At 45.1% G+C, this 18,560-nt stretch overlaps 2 protein-coding genes across 2 annotated transcripts; one reads left to right on the top strand and one right to left on the bottom strand.

Annotated features, from left to right (window-relative positions):
- Window positions 1–1,598: 1,598 nt before the first annotated feature.
- On the bottom strand, window positions 1,599–10,890 carry CSUI_003242 (transmembrane). Its single transcript, XM_068063440.1, has 6 exons — window positions 8,132–10,890; window positions 6,849–7,223; window positions 6,054–6,181; window positions 5,203–5,282; window positions 3,687–3,802; window positions 1,599–2,660 (listed from the first exon to the last, which is right to left on the bottom strand). The coding sequence occupies exons 1-6, from the start codon at window positions 9,852–9,854 to the stop codon at window positions 2,611–2,613; spliced, it is 2,472 nt and encodes an 823-aa protein (XP_067924577.1). The 5' UTR covers window positions 9,855–10,890; the 3' UTR covers window positions 1,599–2,610.
- Window positions 10,891–11,017: 127 nt separating this feature from the next.
- CSUI_003241 (histone kinase) lies at window positions 11,018–18,524 on the top strand. The gene is made up of 5 exons (XM_068063439.1): window positions 11,018–14,083; window positions 14,927–15,124; window positions 16,017–16,126; window positions 17,065–17,347; window positions 18,301–18,524. Exons 1-5 carry the CDS (start codon window positions 13,642–13,644, stop codon window positions 18,519–18,521), a joined length of 1,254 nt encoding a protein of 417 aa, XP_067924576.1. The 5' UTR covers window positions 11,018–13,641; the 3' UTR covers window positions 18,522–18,524.
- Window positions 18,525–18,560: the final 36 nt, after the last annotated feature.

Here is an 18,560-nt window from a genome sequence, read left to right as displayed (position 1 = left end):
TGGCTCTCCACACTTACCAGGAAGAATGAGTACGGCCACTTGCCAAATTTGTCTCTAAACACTTACTCTGAAAGGTGAACGGCCTCAACGAGGGAACCTGCGCACCTGATGCTAGCTTTGCTTCCTTGACTTTAGCACAGAGGCGCCGTGCCGTGGGTACCTGAAGACAAACCAGGTTCCTGAAAGGTAAGAGCTGCTGCCTTATTTTCTGCGAATAGAAAAAACGAGCAGAGAAAAAAGCAGTGTAAGCAATGGTCCCAACCGGGGTCGAACCGGCGACCTTCCGGTTATTAGCCGGATGCTCTAACCGACTGAGCTATAGGACCTGCTGACCGCTGTGACAGCTAATGCGATGCAAACTGGAGTACACGTGACTCTTTTCGATCCCCGTGACGTTTCAATGGGCCCGAATGGCAATGCCAGATGATGGGGCGGGAGCCACGGAGCGCTAACAGCGAAGAAGGGAGTCCGATTTCGGCCGGAACCATTCCGATGACTGGACTGAAAATCGTCGTGCTTCCGACAGGGAAGGGACATTGCTCTGAGTCGCAATTTGGAGCTCAGGTCCATTCTGCTGGTACACATGCGGCGTGTTTGTATGTACGCTTGTGCGTCCCTGCCTCTCGTTTTTTGGGTATTACCCAACTCGGTCAAGCTAACAATAGAAAAAGACATCTGTATTTTTGCATTGGTCTTCTTTCGCGTTTCTACCGCTGCCTGTATCTCGTCCCGTCTCTTTGAGGAGTAGGCCGTTGCTTACAGACAGACGGGCTCCTGCCCTTGAGCGTGCTAGACGGCAGGATTTTTGCGTGACGTGGAGCCCGCCTCCGAGACGCGTCACGTGAACCAAGAAGATTCGAATCAACTGTGGCACAAATACAGTTCGGCAGGGGCTCTTCCATCATTGGGACCGCCAGTGTGGAGGATCCTTAGTGTCCCAGTCTTTCTGGTACACCCGGTACGCACTCACATTCGCAGAGAATCAGCACCCTTCCCCAGCCTAACGCGCTACTCCGGTTGAGTTGCCTGAGGGCGTTAGAACTTGCGGTGCTGCTACCGAGCAATATTCTGTTCCGTATATCTGCATCGTTTTGTCGTTACTCTTCCGTCAGAATCTGAAGCGGAGTATATCCCTTCTTCTATCAAAGGAGGTGACATACTAGACAGCCCCGCATTTCCTTGCGCCCAGTCCGACAAACATCATAATGTCTAAGCACAGTGTCCCTTCACCTAAGGGCAAGGTGCCTGGCTTGTGGTTACGTGTCTTTCTTTCTTCGAGGTTGCACTGTCTATATTCCTGCTCAGCCCGACAGCGACAGCATGTCTAGGGAAGCGCTGTCATGATGTGTTGTCCATTGAATAACGTCCACTTTCTTAGATTCCCTGGCCTGATAGTCACTACCTTTTCTACTATCTCCCCGACTACTGCTGCCCTTCAAACTCCGTCCTGTGAACCCGTCGAACCATGCACCGAGATTCTCACTCGTCCTTATGATTGGTGTGGGGTTCTTACGTGCCGTACACTTGGCATGAGTCGAAGGATGCTTTATCAGACGGTAATGAGAAATGACTGCGCTAGAGAGCTCGTTACCACACGGAATGCACAACGATGGCCAAAAGAGAAAAAACTCAGGGAGGAATACTCTCTGTCCAGGAACCCTAACGACAACCGAACGTCCTTTAAAAAAATATCTCAAATAGCCATAAAAAACAAGTCAGCGTACGGGCCACTGGATCACACAATCGCCCCTATGTCATCTCAAAAGACATGCCACCCCTACGGACATGGAAGAACAGAGTGTCTCATGCGGCGGCCCGCCCTCATGTGGACCGAACAGCCCACACGAATGCATTCGTAACAGACACGCACATAAATCTATCATGAAGAAAACGCCGCTGATTACGACTCGAGTACCTTTACCTGATGCCAGGCACCTCTGCGAAGACTCTCACGCTTGACTTTCCCCGCCCCGGAACTCCTTCCCACCACCGGGCTCGCCAATTTCGCACGCGCCCATGCGGTTACACATAGAGACATATGCAAGTACGTAAAAGTACATTACATACATACATACATTGCTACGTAGCTTCGAGAATGTCACTCTACGCACACAGTTGCTTGCAGAAAAAATCTGCACGACCCTTACTAACAAACTCGAAAGAGCGACTCCTCTACGTTCAAACGTACACGCACACTCCGACGTTTCCACCGCCGTACCTCCACTTATCATGGAGGATGAACGTGGTTCGCTCCGCTCTCATCCACTTGTCTTAGATCCTACCCCTATGACCTTCCATAGGAAAACCGAATGCCTGCGTACCCAGCCGTGAGTGCGTGGCTGATTTTACACTCCAAACTGAAACTAGACCTTCACCCCCCAGGGTGGAGCTCGAGTCATCAGTTCTCTATACACACATATATGCATATATACGTATATACATACACATATATTTATATATAGAGAGAGAGATCTATCAGGATGGATGTACATACGTGCAGGGACAAAACCAGGGAGGCTGAAAAGACCGCTAGATCCTAGAGGGTAGAGAGAGCAGATGCCATCCAGTTACTACTCTGTCACCTTCAACTCTATCTTCTTTTCTATGCGATTACTCATAGCAGATCCTTCGGCCCTTGGGGGGCTCTTGGTTCTTCTCCACTGCGAAAGAAAAGAAGAAACCAGAAAAGCAAGTTGCAGACAACATGATGTAAAGACCACCATTGAGATGGAAGAAATCTCTACGGTAAGACCTGTTGATCATCTCTATATGAATGATTCTAAAAAGGCACGTCCTTTCATTTTTCTCTCGGATTATCTACTTTCTCTGTAGAGGAGAAAGAGAATATAGTGAAAACCTACATGTCTGTTCACTATGTGAGGGATGCTCATATCATACAAACTATACGCAACACTACACGAGCCACTGTCGTACAACATGGATGCAGTATCTATCTATCTATCTATGTTTGATCTATCTAGCTATCTATTCATCTATAACTCACTGGAGACCTCATCATGTTATAAGAATAGATAGACTAAGCACCTAGACAACAGAACATCATGTCTAGGGAAGTCATTTACATCGTCCCCAATCGTTCATTACTTTGGTTGGTTCCCCCACACGAAAGAACACCTTCTCTTCTGTGTGTTTCTGCAGCAGTCCTTTCTCCTTCTTAATCCTTGTGTAGTCCCTCCAACATGTCCACCTCAACACGGGGAGTGAAACAAAACACCAGACCTCGTTGCTGGGGGGCAGTAATTATCTAGAAGTGAACTTTCTCTTCTTCCTTCTTCATGCGTTTTCTTCACACACTCATCAGCTTTCTTCTTGTTTTCAGTCTCGACTAGCTATCGTCCCTCTTATATACATCGCGATTACGGCCCACGGTACTCCTCCTTCCTGATATCTCCCTTATCCTTTCTTTCTCTGACTTTCCTCATCTTTCTTCCTGTTCTAAGCAAAAACAGAGGAGGCGTGTACTGGAGGCCACTAAGATCGCTAGCTAGCATGGTCAACATACACTGCTCCTAGGTAGAGAACAGAAAAAAGGAAGGAGCGAGGCGTCTTTTTTTCTTAGATGCTCTCTTGCGAACTCCGTGCAGAAGACCGGTGTCGAACTTCATAGAGTTGTGTGGTATAAGAAGGCGCGTATCGTCTGACTGAAGAAATTTGGACAGACTTACACAAGACTACATTACGGAAGATATGAACATCACAAGGATATTCTGATCCTACGAGGCCATTCCAGTCTGTAAGCATCCAAGGAGACGGCTGAAAGACAGGGAAACCCCACTGTCTCCTGCAATACAAAGAAGACACAGAGACACAATCTCTTGTTGCCTATCAGACTTGAGATTCTACGTACAACTGAATGAAGAGAAAGAAGATAGACAGTCAAAATAGGAAACTCGTTCACCTTTACATCGCAACGACAATGGGGGTCCGAGAGAGAGAAACAAAGAAAATCATCTGAAGTGAATAGTCGGCGAGGACACACGAGGAGACAGAGACAGATATCGATCCTCATGCCTTTTCATGAGAAACTCTTCTCTATTCTCCTGTCGTGTTTGTATGGGTCATCTAAACACTATAGAAAAAGAGGGGATATAAACACGTAAATTGTCACTGGAGATGTAAACCCGATAGAAAACCTAAGTCCTTGTTTGTGTGACGCGAGGATCTTTTCGTTACACGCACTCCACAGATCTTAGTATCTCTTACCGTCCATACATAATCAGCATAGAAAGCCGCATAACGGTGTGTATACCACGTGCATGCATTTTAGCCGGGAGTCTAGAGTCAATACAAAGGCGTACATTTGCCCATAAAAAGTAGAACGAGTAGGCTAACTTTACGTGATGGTGTAACACCCCGTATCAGACGATCTTCTTGAATTCTTCCCCGGTTCACATGCGGTAAGTCTACAAGACATGGAGGTGTTGTCTCTCTACACAGATGATGTATCAGAGAGGAGAGTAGGGAGATGCAATGAACTCTACGTCAAGCCTTATCGAAAACGATACGACAGACGGCGTTGAGAATATGAAGTGTCATCATCCATTGTTCACGCGCAGAAGCAACCCCATTCCGTCACAGCCCGACGCAGTTAACACGTAGGAAAAATCAGCTCCTCTTACCGTTGGTAAACATAGATGAAAAGAGATGGCTGTAATATATCTCATATCTTCACTCCATCGATGCATTGCGTCTCCGCACTCACGTGCATGTCACGGTGACCGAAAATACGCGTAGAACACCCAAATAATACTTATACCTATCTATCTATCTGTCTTACCCTATGTATCCTTGACCTATCTATGTTCAATCTATCTATCTTTACTCTATCTCCCTTTGATCTATCTTCCTATAATCTGTGTATCTCAAACCTATCTATCTAGTTCTCTCTATTTTGGCAAGACGGGGGGGGGTGTAAGAGATCGAAGTATGGCGGAGCTGAAGAAGAGAAAGAAGCGTCGCGCCTCTGAGTACGTAGGCAAGTCTTCTGTGTGAAGTCTCTCCACTCAGTTATCAGTCTAGAATAACGACCTTCTCCTTCCATGACTACTACTTGAGACCCTTTCTCTGTATCACTCCTCAGTTCAGCCATTTCAAAGTATCTCCTCATCTCCAGATTCCTGATTTTCTCTACACAGCCTTGCGAGAGACATAGAGGAAAACGAAGAAGGATGGATCACTTACGTGCCGTCATGACGCGCTGTCAACTGAAAACGAAGGGTGTGAACGACTCTCTCCTCCTCTCCATCTGATCCCCAGATTAACTGCCAAACAGCAAAACCCACAGTCATAAACAGAAACGCGTGCCCGTCGATAGATAAAGATAGACAGATAGATAGATATAAACTGAAGATGGCTAGATACACTGAAGATGGATAGATGGATTGAAAGACAGATAACAGAATGTACAGAGATCGCTCTATTGTAGAGGTGGGTGCTGAGAGATGCTCTCGTGATTTCCCATGTTCTTTGACTTGAATCGAACGATCTAGAGAGATGATAGATTTAGTCCTCCTTCACTTCAGTTCAAACACTCTTGTACAAGGTGGACCACCGTTCGCCTCCGTTGGCAACTGACAGACAGCAGCTCTCCATGTAAACGTATGCTCACATACATCGACCATGCGTATGTAGGTATGTATATACATGTCTATATTTATATACTCTTCAAATCAAAGGAAAAACATAAGCAGTGTCTATGTACAAGTAACAATGTATATGTATACGGAACACGAAGAAAGGCCAGGTTTTAAGACGTACACCTATGTATATATATAGAGAGAGATATAGTTATAATTATAGATATACATATGTATATATGTAAATGTAGCAACCTGACCTATCTCCATCTATCCTTGAAAGAAGAACAAGACCCAGTCAGTCCCCCGTGAAATCTTTCGCATATCTATAGCTATCTATCTTTTTATCTATCTCCTGTCCTCCTCCTGCCTCTTCAGGTCTGGGCCCAGCACGATGAAGAGTATCACAATCTATGTCCTTCATTTCATTAGACTTCTTTTTCTTTTTCTCCTCACCTTGTTGTCCCGGTCAAAGACCTCAAAGGTCTGAGTACAGAGAAGCTTCACCTCCATGACCACCGCCACGCCTTTCGTCATTGCCTCGGTCAAGAGTTCCATCCTCTCGAAACCTAGCTGTAGTCGTTCTGTATGTATAGACACCATACAACCACACCTCTCAAAAAGCAGCTTCAGACATACAAGAGAGAAACCTCTTCACCTTCTACTTCTTCACCTCCCTCCTACCTTCTCAGACAGACACACCCGGCGGTCACTAGAGATAAACAAAGAGAAAAAATGGAGTAGAGGACATCTGAAGTTGCTATTCCTCAGTGGTCGGACTAGATAAAATACGTCTATCCCCTCAAGGCTCATATCTTGAAGGAAGAGTTCGAAAGAGAGAGAAGTTGGGATCTCCTCTTACATCCTTTTATGGCATGCAAATGCCAACCATAGTAAGCTGCTGAATCAACCCTGGAATGTAACATACTGGAGATGACTACTTCTTCCATACTTACAAAAGAAATCTCTCAACAATGAAGTCTTTCTTCTGTGTCTCCAGCTTTCTACGAGAGGGGTTCTTGCATGTTAGGAAGTAGAGAAGGGATACAGTCGAGCAGCTGTCTATCATGAGAAGTGTCAGCAGCACCACAACAAAGCTAAAGAGAGACATAGCAAGCCTCAAATGGAAAAATGAAGGATAGCATACTACAAAAGGGAGGGCGGGGGAGGGGGGGAGAACGGCGTCGATACTCTCTCTATAGATGGAGTCAAAACCATGCATCGGTATGAGTGGTATGAGCATTCTTATACCTATAAAGGACATATCTCCAGGTCTTCTATTTGTCGCCTGTCCTGCACCCCCAGGGCTTGTTTGATCCGCCGTCTTTCCTTCTTCCTCTTTGACCTTCGTTGATCCACTCCTCTTGGTTGAGTTTGAGCGTGGCTTCTCCAAGCCATCTTCTTCTTCTTCTCCACTTTCCTCAGAAGACTCTTCATCACCTCCTGTTCCTGAGCCTATACTAGTACTTAGGGGACCGTGGCATGTGCGAATGTATTCGGTTGGCGGCGGATAAGATAAGCTTTTGGCACTAGAGAAAGGTACCACCACATGTAGAGCTGGAGCTATAGCGACAAGCGAACATGATGAAGGATTCAAAGCGGATCCATGACTACTTGGTAAGACGCCTGAAAAGGAAAGAAGTGGAATTGTGAAAGAAAGAAAGAAAGAAAGGAAGAAAGATAAGATCGGAAGAAAAGAAGGTTGAAGAAAAACGCGTGAATGGTGGATTCAAGCGGTCTATTCAGACGCAGCAGATATGCACCCAGACTCTTATGTGAGTGAGGTCTTGTTCAGATTTCGACGAACCTTGACGTGATGAAGGGAGAGATCTTCTTCTTACCACAACGAGTGTGCAGTTGCTTTCCTTAAGAAAGTGTCTTGCCCTGATCTCTACTAGCCTTATATCCCGCTTTGCCGACTATACACGCATACACAATTTGGTCGGTTCTACACATATCAGTACAGATAGGGAGAAAGGTGGACTGAAGAGAGAGAGACAGATTAGAGATACAATAGAGATAGAAAGGGGTAAAGAGACAAAAAAGAATCAGAATTCTACCTGTATGGTCGTGCATATAGATTCGTGCATACGTTTTCGCCGTGTCAGAATCCATCAGATAGAAACGAATCTCCCCTGAGCTACAGATAAAACAATCGCCAAGAGACCTAGGACACTACCTACACACCGATACTTCTCGATCCAAGTGTGTGGGCCCGTCCATCCTCTGCTCTCACTCTCTCTACCATCCTACTCCATCTATGCATACTGATAGAGATCGACGACCTGGAGAGCAAATTCACTGGTACTGCCGGGGCATCCTACACTACAAGCTAGATGTACCTACACTCCAGTTCACTCACACCCACACACACATACCCATTCTCACCCACTCCTACTTGTATGGATATACCATCTCTCTCTATATATACATATATACGAAGTGCATATACAAATATGTATAGATATATATACATGAGAACAAAGGGAGAGGAGAGGAGGTCTTCTTGTGTTTCTTCATCGATTTGTCCGTACCGCATACAGTCCATAGCTTATTAATGACGACACTTTGGATCTCATGAAGATCAAACTTGACTGTGCATCCCTGCTCGATCAGCTCAGCAGCCTTCGCTTGAAGTCCGGTGAAGAGTGGCTCAGCGACACACAGGCGTAGATCTTCCAAGAGACCATTTCTTGCAATGCGAGATAGCTCCTCTTGAAAGCTCGCTTTCTCTTTCGTTAAGATGTTTTCATCCTTTTTTGAAGGATCCGAATCACGTCCCTCTGTCAATTCCTTCTTCAACATCTTCGTCTTTTCATCTTCTTGATCTCCCTTCTCAGCAGAGACAGATGAAGTCTGTCGACTATCTTCTTCCTCCTTACTATTATCTCTCTTCTCTCTTAGGTTTGCGTCTTTCTCTGTATGCATGGCATCTCCCGAGGAAGTAGGGAGAACCGTGTTCTCTTCTCCCACTTGATCCTTCTTCTCTTCACCCTGTTGCTTCATGATGCCTAACTCCTCCTCTTTCTCTGTCTTGTCTTTCTTCAGGACTTCCTTGTGCTTCTTTTCTTTTTCTTTCTCCTCCGCTTTAGCTGTTTTGCTAAGAAATTCAGCGACCGCTTCTCTCTGATTGTCCAGACCTTCAGTCAACTCGAAGGAGAGAAGCCGAAGAGCCTGACGCGACCCCTCACGACAGGAAAGATTGATATGTATGCCCAGATCTCTTAAGCGAGCGAACTTCTGGTTGAATGCTAGAACCAAACCAAGAAAACCACCTGGAGAACGGACAAACTTCTCATCTTCTCGAGTGTATGTCCACCCCACAGACTCGGGTCGACTTCCGGTAGAAGAAGAAGAAGAGGGAGATGAAGAGGATGAAGAAGAAGAGATGGAGTCGACAGGCATACCAGATGCGATATGACAGAACTCTATAATGCTCTTCACCTCAGGAGATAGAGTCGAAGAAGAGGAGGACGAAGAAGAGAGACGAGACGCATCATGACCCCCTGTCTCCTTCTCTGGAGCATTTTCTTCATCGGCTTTGTTGGGGTCATTCTTTGAAGGAGGAGGGGTACTTGAGAAACACCGTAGATACGACGATTTAGAGATAGGACAGAAAGAAGGAGACGACAAAAAGGATGACGAAGAGAAGAACGATGATAAGGAAAGAGAGCGAAAAGAAACGGATTGACAAAGAGAAGACAACCTGGGTGGCACCAAAGAAGAAATGCCTCTACGGCTGTTGAATGAACGGTGGAGAAAATAAGGATTCTGGTGACGGGGGTAACAGATAGAGATGTATCCTGATGGAGTCATACTGTTAGGAGAAGAAGTAGAAGAGTTATGACATTGGTGTTCTTTGGACTCCTCCCTTGAAAAGAGATTGAGATAGATAGGTAAGGCATTCTGTTGAAGCTCTTGCGTAGGTCTGGAGATATCTGACGAGGACGATGAAGATCGCTCTCTACCCTCGGGAACCACCGGAGCCCGAGCAAGAGACACAGAACAGGCCGACGAGGAAGAAGGGGCAGGAACATGAAGAAGGGAGGAAGAGGAAGATGGAATACGACAAAGAGAATAAGAAGAGGAAGAATGACGACGTAGAGACAATCTCGTCGCCATTTTGTGAGACGATCTGGGTGAATGAGACGTGAGATAAACAATACAAGGTCCTAGAGCAGCATAAATAGAGCGATTCATATACGGAAGAAGACAAGAAATCCTAGGAAAGCCTGAGACAACATATACAGAGTACATACAAGGGAGAGAGATAGAGAAGCTCGACACATACACTGCACACACATGTATGTGTATGCACGGATGTGTATGGAAGCGCGTCGGTCTACGATTTGAAAAGACGAAAGGAATAGACGCCGGCGATAGCGCGAGAGGAAGCGAGCAGATTCCACGGAGATCTCACTGCAATCCCAAAACGGTGGTTAACACCGACTTGATTGAAGAAAAGGAAAAGGAACTAGGAACGGCTATCACGCGGGCTTCTACGACTACTCCTATCACTACTATGGCTACTATCCGTGAAAAAAGCCTGCGAAGAAAATCTGACGGATGCAAAAGAAAGCAGTCTATCATCCCTTCCGCGCACAATCTCTCCATTTCTTGCTTTCACCGGGAGAACAGCTCACAAAACACTCCTCATGGTGATCGCCCTCGCTGAGAAGCACGACTATTTTATGAGGTCCCCCTTCACTACTTCGATTTCGGCCTTTCCCTTCTCTCTGCGATTTAGTCCTGCTGCGAATACCTACACCATGGTGATGATGAGGAAAGAAGAAAAGCGGGTAGAGAAAAAAGTCACGGGAGTAAACTTCGAGCTTTCAAGAAGGCGACAAGCTTCTCCGGAGAAAAGGACACGGACCAAAAAAGTGACACAAAGTGGCACGCCGCGTGTTTGTTTGACATGCGTTGAGTCAGAGAGCACTTTCGAGGGAAGGAAAGAAAAAAACGACCGACGGGAAAGAAGAAAAGAAAGATCGCCAAATAGAAGAAGCTCTACTTCCTTGCTCTCATGGTGGTGAATGAAAACGACATGCATGCCTAGAAAAAACCAGAAGTTCTACTCCCAGTTGTAAACTGCTTCATCTTTATGTGGGGCACGGCGTTGCCGTTGCCTGAGGATGGAGTCGAAAGGAGACGACGATCATGAAGAGAGAGGGAGAGAAAGAGAGGAGGAAGGCCAACGAGAAATAGCAAAGGTGGGAAAGAATCCTTTCCTTCTACGTAGACTCTCCTTCTGTGTAAGGAAGGACTCGTAGTAGGAGGAGATTGGTACGAAAGTAACGATTAGTAGCCTCCAGGAGGTGGTGACGGATCTCGCCATCCGTCCCATGCTGCTGGGGAGCAGATACACCGCAGAAGCTCCATGCGCAGCAGACGCATGCAAGCAAATGGCAAGAGAATCTTTCTTTCTCTTTTTCTTCTTTTTGGATCCTTCCTGAACACGCGAGTACCCTTCTTCCTTTTACTATGCGGATAACGACAAAGCTCTTCTCTTCATCAGAAGCCAGGAATTCCATTCTCTGACTGGTGACCTGCTTGCTCATCTTCACCTACTGTCCCTACTCGTCTCCATCTGTGACTTGATCATCGTGCTCGTTGTTCTTCTACTGTTTCGTAGTTCTCTTTGCGCTTTATGTCAATACTAGCTGTTGGTCCTATGCATCTTCAACTGCCTCACTCTTGCAGAACTCCTTTGTCCTTTTCTTTTTCCATTTCCTCCGCCCGTGTCTAGCTAGCTGGATATTGCCTCAACCAGACAGATCTCTGTCCCTTTCCTGTCTCCCCTTTTCGTCCCTACTCCTTGTTGTCGTGTTGCTTGCCTTCTTCTCCATCAAAATATCTCAGGAGGTCACCGAGGAGAAGGCGTCTCGTCTCTTCTGCCCAGTTCTCCTTGTACTTCTTCTCATCTTGTCGTCTATCGTGTTTCCTGAGCTTTTTTCTCCTGCCTTTCATTCCTGTCATCAGAAGCCAAATTGAGAGAAGTGTAAGCCATTCAACGGGTTTCTCTTCTTTACTTCTGCAAGGACTGCTTTGCGGCGCTTGTCTCCCACTCTCCTATCTCAAACTGGACTTCTCTTCACACGTCTGCGGCTTCTCCATCATCCTCCTTGGGGCCTTGTCAGACTTGCTCCTGTTTCTTTTCAGAGGTGTCACTCCACCAGGATGAACTATCTTTCTTTTTCTTCAAAAGGGCTTCAGCAAGCGGGAGAATAAGGGAGAAGGAAGGACACACCTGGGTATTTTGAAGTCAAACTCATTCTTTTGTGGATAAAATGTCGTCTTCAAGAGAAGACCGCTCTCTTTCAGGTGTACGTACACCCCAACCCTTTCATCACAGTTCTGTCGGTCGTTTGTGATACAAGAATACCGAGTACTCTTCCCCCGTCTTTATCTCCTGCTGCGTGTTTGTTTACTTTTTGTCAACAACGAGCGTCTCTCTTCGAATTCGCCTTATTTCTACATCTTCCTCGTCACCCTTCTTCTTCTCTGTTACCGAATCTCTTCCTTTCTCTCAGGAACAATGTTGTTTCTGTGTTCTCCTCTTCTTACGCGTTCCCCTTTCATGACCATAAAGCTCGGGGACCCTTCATCCTACTTCTTTCCTGTCTCGCTGGTGGCAGTTCTCTCTCCTCCTTAAATCAGATCTTTCTCCGTCCATTCTCTTTTGTGTTCCTCGTCGTGTCTTTTCTCTAAAGTCTCCTATTGAGTCGCTCACGTCTGAAACCAATCGTTTCAAAAGAGAGGGGTGTATGTACACCACCCAACATGCTCTGTCCCTCTTTCGTTTTCTACTGTTCTTTTGATAGGCATTTCTTTCCTACACCCTCTTGCAGAGCTCCTTTCTTCGTTGGGCTCAAACAGAATCCTCCCTTCCTCTTCATTGTCTTCACCGTTCTTCTTCTCACTCTCATACTTTTACTTCTTCATGTAAAGAAGGCGACATTCTCATGTCGTCCTTCTCCCGTCAGGACAGAGAAACACATCTATCCTCTCTATACATCATTTTCCGTTGTTTGTCTTCTCCTCGTGTCTATACTTACGTTCAACTCCTCACACGAGAAGAAGGATAGACGTGCTTTCATCGGTTGGTTCCACCGATTCCGTAGTAAGAGAAATTTCCTTTCTTCTTTTCTTCAAAGGGAGAATGACGGGGCCATCCCAGCATAGGCCTTGAGAAGATGAGTTAGCAGCGGTGGGATCGAGTCTTAAAACAACAATCGAAGTCTTGCTGTTCATATCGTGATAGGAAAATCTCCTCGTTTTGTGAGACAGGAGGCGTGTACTCGAGCTGAGGATCTGCTGAGTAGAAGAAGGAAGGAGAATAAGAATGGAGAGGATGGTAGTTCTGAGAGAGAGGAATTCTTGTCGGCTTTCAATGAGAGGCGGCTTAGAATGTAGTTGTTTCTCTTCTTGTTTCTTCTCCTTCTTAAAGGTGTATGTGACGTAATGGTACGGAAGGTGATGTACGTACATACATCCACCAGAAGGAGGTGCGCCCTCTCCTGGTCTCCATTACGATTTATACATGTATGTCTTATCTTTATAGTAAAGACGACTTCTCTCTCTGTATGCATAGAAAGATACCTTTCGGGGCCTACAACTGCCTGGGTGAAAGAAAAGGAGACTCAGTGGTGAAGCTACGTTCTTCCTTCATCTCTATTCGTCTATTCTCAATGTAGTGAGCACAGTGTTTGTCCTTCTTCGTCATCTAGTACACTGAGAGACCTCCCTCCATCTGTTTCTCTGACGCTCTTAACCTCTACCTCTTGGTGGGAAAGCCCTTTAATTCACCTCCTCTTCTTTATCTCTCCTTCAACTCGTCTATCACACTCTTGTCGAATTCTTTTCTTTTCGGTCTTTTTCTCTCTCTCTTTCCCATCCTCTCCCTCTTCTCCTCGTCTTTCTAACTCTCTCGTCATTCACAGGGAAACAGCCCATTCTTTTATTTCTCATTCTGACCAGAAAACGTTATTCTATATCCTCTACTCTCTCTTCAGTGGGTCTTCATTCCTCTTCTTCTCCAAGTATGAGCTATCCACAGAAGACTACTTATCATTCTCATCACCAGGCACATCCCACACATCGTAGCACCTTAGGAAGGGAAGGAGGCCCAGGTGTACCTGGAGTCACCACGGCTTCTTCGTCACGTCATCCCCCCCCCTCGAACATTCTCCCTACGTGTCAAAACAGAATGCATATCCATAATGGCGGTATTATACGAAGAGGTCTCAATAATGAAATGGTTCCTCCGATCTTATCTTCTTCTCCTCCCCCTCCCTCTCCTCCTCCTACCGATGTCTCGAGACAATCGGCGGCAGCGGCTGCGGCTGTTGCTGCTGCTGCCGCCGCCGCTGCAGCCGCTGCTGTAGGGGGGGGAGGTTTACCTCCTGGAGGTGGTGCGGGGACGACTATAGGGCCATATCGACTAGGATCGACGTTAGGTGTAGGAACCTTCGGCAAGGTGAAGTGTAAGTTCACCCGATCAAGTAGAAGAGATGAGAAGAGAAAAAAAGGGAGAAGGAAAGGAAAGGAAAGAAAGTTACAAAGAAGAAGATGCCTGAAGGGGGGATAGTGAGTCTTTCTGTGGTTAGATCATCTTCTTGTAAAGTTTCTCTTCTTGGGTGACTTAGTCTCTTTTGGTTTCTTTCTTCATATGATCTATGAACAGAAGTCCTATGTATGCTTGAAAGATATGTAGAAGAAAGGAGAAACAATGTTGTGCTAACGCCTCTTGCTCTTCATGGTGGAAGCAAGATGATGATGACAGATGATCAAAAGAGTCTTCAACTTACGCTTTCCTTCTCTCTCTTTTCTCTCCGCGCTCCCTTCTCCTTTCTTCTTGTTCTTCGTCGTCATGAGCGTGTGTGTACGTTCGTCTCTGGAGTTTCTTGCCATGTGTCAGTCTTAGTCTTGGTGGGGTATTGAAAGAGACAATGAGAAGGAGAAAGTGAATCGAGATCTAAGCGGCTTTTCTTCAGGTGTAGAAGCAAGTCAGGTAGCTCATCCTGGGGGGTGTCATGCATACAACAGGAACAAGGAGGAAGAAGCGAAGAGTCAGATCTCTTGCCATTATTGGTTTGATACCATGCTCTCTCTATACACGTGAATACATAGTGGGGTATCTATGCATACGTATGTACGTGCATACACAGGTATGTATAGACATATTTTCTGTTCATGTATACACGTATACACAACACATATACATGTGTATATATCCATTCGGTACGTCTGCATTGCGGCTATAGGTGTGTGGGTGGAGTGGTTGCTTGACTCCTCTTTGGCACTGTAGCTGTCGATTGTGTTTGCAGTGGGGTATCACACGGTGACAGGCCAGAAGGTTGCGGTGAAGATCATCAATAAGGCCAAGATGGAAATGATGGATATGTATGAAAAGATCCGGAGAGAAATCAACATTCTTCAGTGTCTCAATCATCCTCATGTTATACGCCTCTATGAGCTTATTGATACCCCTACAGATATCTTCATGGTCATGGAGTATGTACAGGGTAAGAAGCCTCTACCACGCACACGTAGACATATAGAGGTATACATGCAGATGTAGACATGTAGATACAGATATAGATGTCTGCTCTTCGTCGACCTCTCTATACATGTATATATATGTATATATATATGGAGCTATCTATGCATATGTATGTAACTAGATCTACATGTGTACTGGTTGGGTGTATATGTACTCGTGTTTCATAACTTCAGAGCAGAGGGAGGCGTATCGTCTTTCTTCTCCGCTTTTAACTTTCTTTCCTGAACGGAATGAGCGCTCTTCTCTTTTTTCTTTTTTCTTCTCGTTATGTTATCTTTCTTATGAGATCGTTACTACACTCATATGCCTTCTTACAAGGAGTCGGGTTTCGCAGCGACGTGAGACCAGACGGACATATACGTATCCATACATAGATATCGATCTTGACCATGCTCTATCTATCTTGCTGTCTACATCCTCATATGAACAAGGCTATGTACGCATTTCTCTGTCTGTCTACATATGAATATATACAGGTGCTAATTCGATTTGTAGTTAGATGTCATTATTCTTGTATACATATAAGTATACATATATATACTTATATATATATACATATATGTGCTTATTTCCCTCGTGGTTGTATACAGATATACGTATACGCGTGTACATATGTATAGATACGTTGGCTTCCCGTATATCTGTGTTTCTCTTGATATGCATGTGTAGAAAGAGACCTTTTGGCAGGTTGTTTGGACTTCCCCGTGATAAGTTTCTATTCTTTTCATTCCCTTTCTCTTCGCAAGAGAGGTAGGATTACTCTTGTAGAGATGATTTGGAGTGATCTTTTCAGTCATATTCCTTCTGTTGTTCTCTTGTGATGTGCTTTTTGGTGATGTGTTTGAAAACTGCAGGTGGAGAATTATTTGATCATATCGTCCAGAAATCTCGTCTACCTGAATATGAGGCGCGGCGTTTCTTCCAGCAGATTGTCTCTGGAGTTGACTATTGTCACAAGCATATGGTAGGCGAAATACACACTCTATACACACACATAAACACGTACACATATACCTGTCTATAGATACATACGCGGAGAGAGAGAGAGAGAACGAGATTATATACATATGTATATATGTGTTCGCATGCCTCTATAGCTTGGTATTGCGTTGATTTTCTCTATCCCGAGTGAATTTCTGGATGATGGAGAGAAGAAATAGCTCCGGGACTTCAGCTACAGCAAGGCGTCCTCGTCGTCTTGTTCTTCTTCTTCTTCCTCACTACCTCTCTTAGATCTGTTCTTTCTCTTCTGTCTGACAAGGTTCTCAACCAAACCACGTTGACACAAGAGAATATTTCTATGGCGACTTTTCTCACTCGTGCATGCATGCGAGGTCCGATCTCTTAGCTGGCTGGTCGGCTCTTCTTTCGCCTTTCCGACGTCTGTTAGATTTGGGGTGATTTTTCTTTACTCCTTCCATTCTACCACACGTATCTCTGAAAGGATATATGCCGTTCTCTTTTCTTTTCATCTTCTTTTCCTTCACTCACTCTCTTTCTCTGTCTCTCTTCTCTATTTCTCCTCGAATCGATATCTATTGTAGACCCGTCTGTATACATATCCACTCGTCTCTCTGTGTGTCTCTCTTCATTGATGTATCTTCAGTCTCTCTATAATCCATCCATCTCTGTTGATCAGCATCACCAGCACGTTATAAGAACCTTCTTCTTTCTACACACTTGTTTTTCTTCTCCCCCTTCTCTCATTCTCCATTCATTCCATCTTTCTCTCTTACAGATCTTTTGTATGTGATCTCTCTTTCAATGAGAAAGAAGTCCTTTCTTAACAAATCATTACAGCAACATTTAACTAACTTTCTTTCTTTCTTCTTTCTCCCTCTCCATCTCTTTCTCTCCCTGCTACATATCTTCTCTCCTTTCTTTCTTTCTTCGTTCATGCAGATCTGTCACCGAGATTTGAAACCGGAGAACGTGCTATTAGATACGAATATGAATGTGAAAGTGGGGGACTTCGGTTTATCGAACTTCATGAGAGATGGCGAGTTTCTTAAGACTTCGTGTGGTTCTCCGAACTACGCGTCGCCAGAGGTTGTCTCAGGGAAAGCTTACGCAGGACCTGAGGTCGATGTCTGGTCGTGTGGAGTTATTCTTTATGCACTTCTATGTGGATCTCTACCTTTCGACGATGAACATGTCCCAAATCTCTTCAAGAAAATCAAGCATGGTAAGAGAAAGAAAGAGAAGAAGAAGAAAAAGAAAAAGAGGACGGGAGAGGGGAGGGAGAGTAGGAATGAGGTTTGAAAAAGAGACGAGACAGAGACGTTGAGGGAGTTCATAAGCAGCTGTATCAAGAGTAGCAGCTCTAAGGCTGAGGACCGTCTTTGTGATAGGAGAGTTAAGAGGGCAAGGAGGAGTACATGGGGGTAGTCACGAGTAAGAGAAAAACGATAGATCGTCGATTTCTCTTGTGAGGCTATTATCGTCTTCTTCTCCTTTTCTGCTCCTCATGATCTATAGCCGTCTGTCTCTCCTCTTGTCTGTCGATACATCTGACTGGAGATGGGAGAGTTTTGAGTGTCGTTCTTGTGATTGAAGAGAAGCAGACGAAGAAGCACAGGGATAGAAATGACTTCTTCTTCCCACTTCTGATGAAGAAAGATTTCTTTTTCTCTCCAGTGGTCCTTCTCTTCTCAGTAGTCGACGACGTTCAATACGATACACTCTCTTTAGTAGTACTCGTAGTAGTGCTTCGATTCTTGTACGCGTCATCGCGTCTTCAGACCCACTCGACTCATCTCTCCCTTCTGTCTTGTTCGTCAGTTCTGTCTATCTCTACGTTGAAAGAATTGTCACCTCTGTTTCTCTCTCTTCGAATCTGCAGATATCTCTATGTTCAAAGACGGTATGTACACGTTGGTTCTGACGCGAAAGTGCTCCATGTATACAGAGAGGTAGATTAAAGGTAGATGGATGAATAGACAGATAGAGACTTACGTTCAGTATATATATATATATACATATTTGGCTATGTACCTTCTTATGCTTTGATCCATGAATGCGTTTCGATCCTGTGCCTGGAATACATCTGTGCATGTATGTATGTATGTAATGAATGTTTCATAGTGTGTATGTTCTTCTATAGGTCGTGTGTCTTCTGATGTTTTCTCGTGTGTACAGGGAACTTTCTACTTCCAGGGCATTTGTCTGAAGCTAGTCGGAGTCTGATCGTTCGCATGTTGGTAGTCGATCCTGCCAAGAGAATTTCTCTTAGTGAAATACGACAGCATCCATGGTTCTCTCAGAATCTCCCTGTCTATGTTAAAAGCTCTTATACTGGAGCCAGCCCTCTACTCACACGTGTAGACCCTCTTATTGTCATGCAAATGAGGAAGGTATGACCCGCCTTCAGATAGAGAAGATGCGTATGTGTATGCATG

This window comes from Cystoisospora suis (assembly GCF_002600585.1).
Source record: "Cystoisospora suis strain Wien I chromosome Unknown contig_1421, whole genome shotgun sequence".
Lineage (NCBI taxonomy): Eukaryota > Apicomplexa > Conoidasida > Eucoccidiorida > Sarcocystidae > Cystoisospora > Cystoisospora suis.
This window is presented reverse-complemented; position numbering and strand designations above follow the sequence as displayed.

Coding starts and splice junctions, on each gene's coding strand:
- CSUI_003241 (XM_068063439.1), top strand. CDS start 13,642: ATGAGCTATCCACAGAAGACTACTTATCATTCTCATCACCAGGCACAT. Junction 14,084..14,926: donor AACCTTCGGCAAGGTGAAGT/GTAAGTTCACCC, acceptor TTGTGTTTGCAG/TGGGGTATCACACGGTGACA. Junction 16,127..17,064: donor ACTATTGTCACAAGCATATG/GTAGGCGAAATA, acceptor TCGTTCATGCAG/ATCTGTCACCGAGATTTGAA.
- CSUI_003242 (XM_068063440.1), bottom strand. CDS start 9,854: ATGTACTCTGTATATGTTGTCTCAGGCTTTCCTAGGATTTCTTGTCTT. Junction 7,224..8,131: donor TAAGCTATGGACTGTATGCG/GTACGGACAAAT, acceptor TTTCCTTTTCAG/GCGTCTTACCAAGTAGTCAT. Junction 3,803..5,202: donor ACAGCGCGTCATGACGGCAC/GTAAGTGATCCA, acceptor TTTGTATTGCAG/GAGACAGTGGGGTTTCCCTG.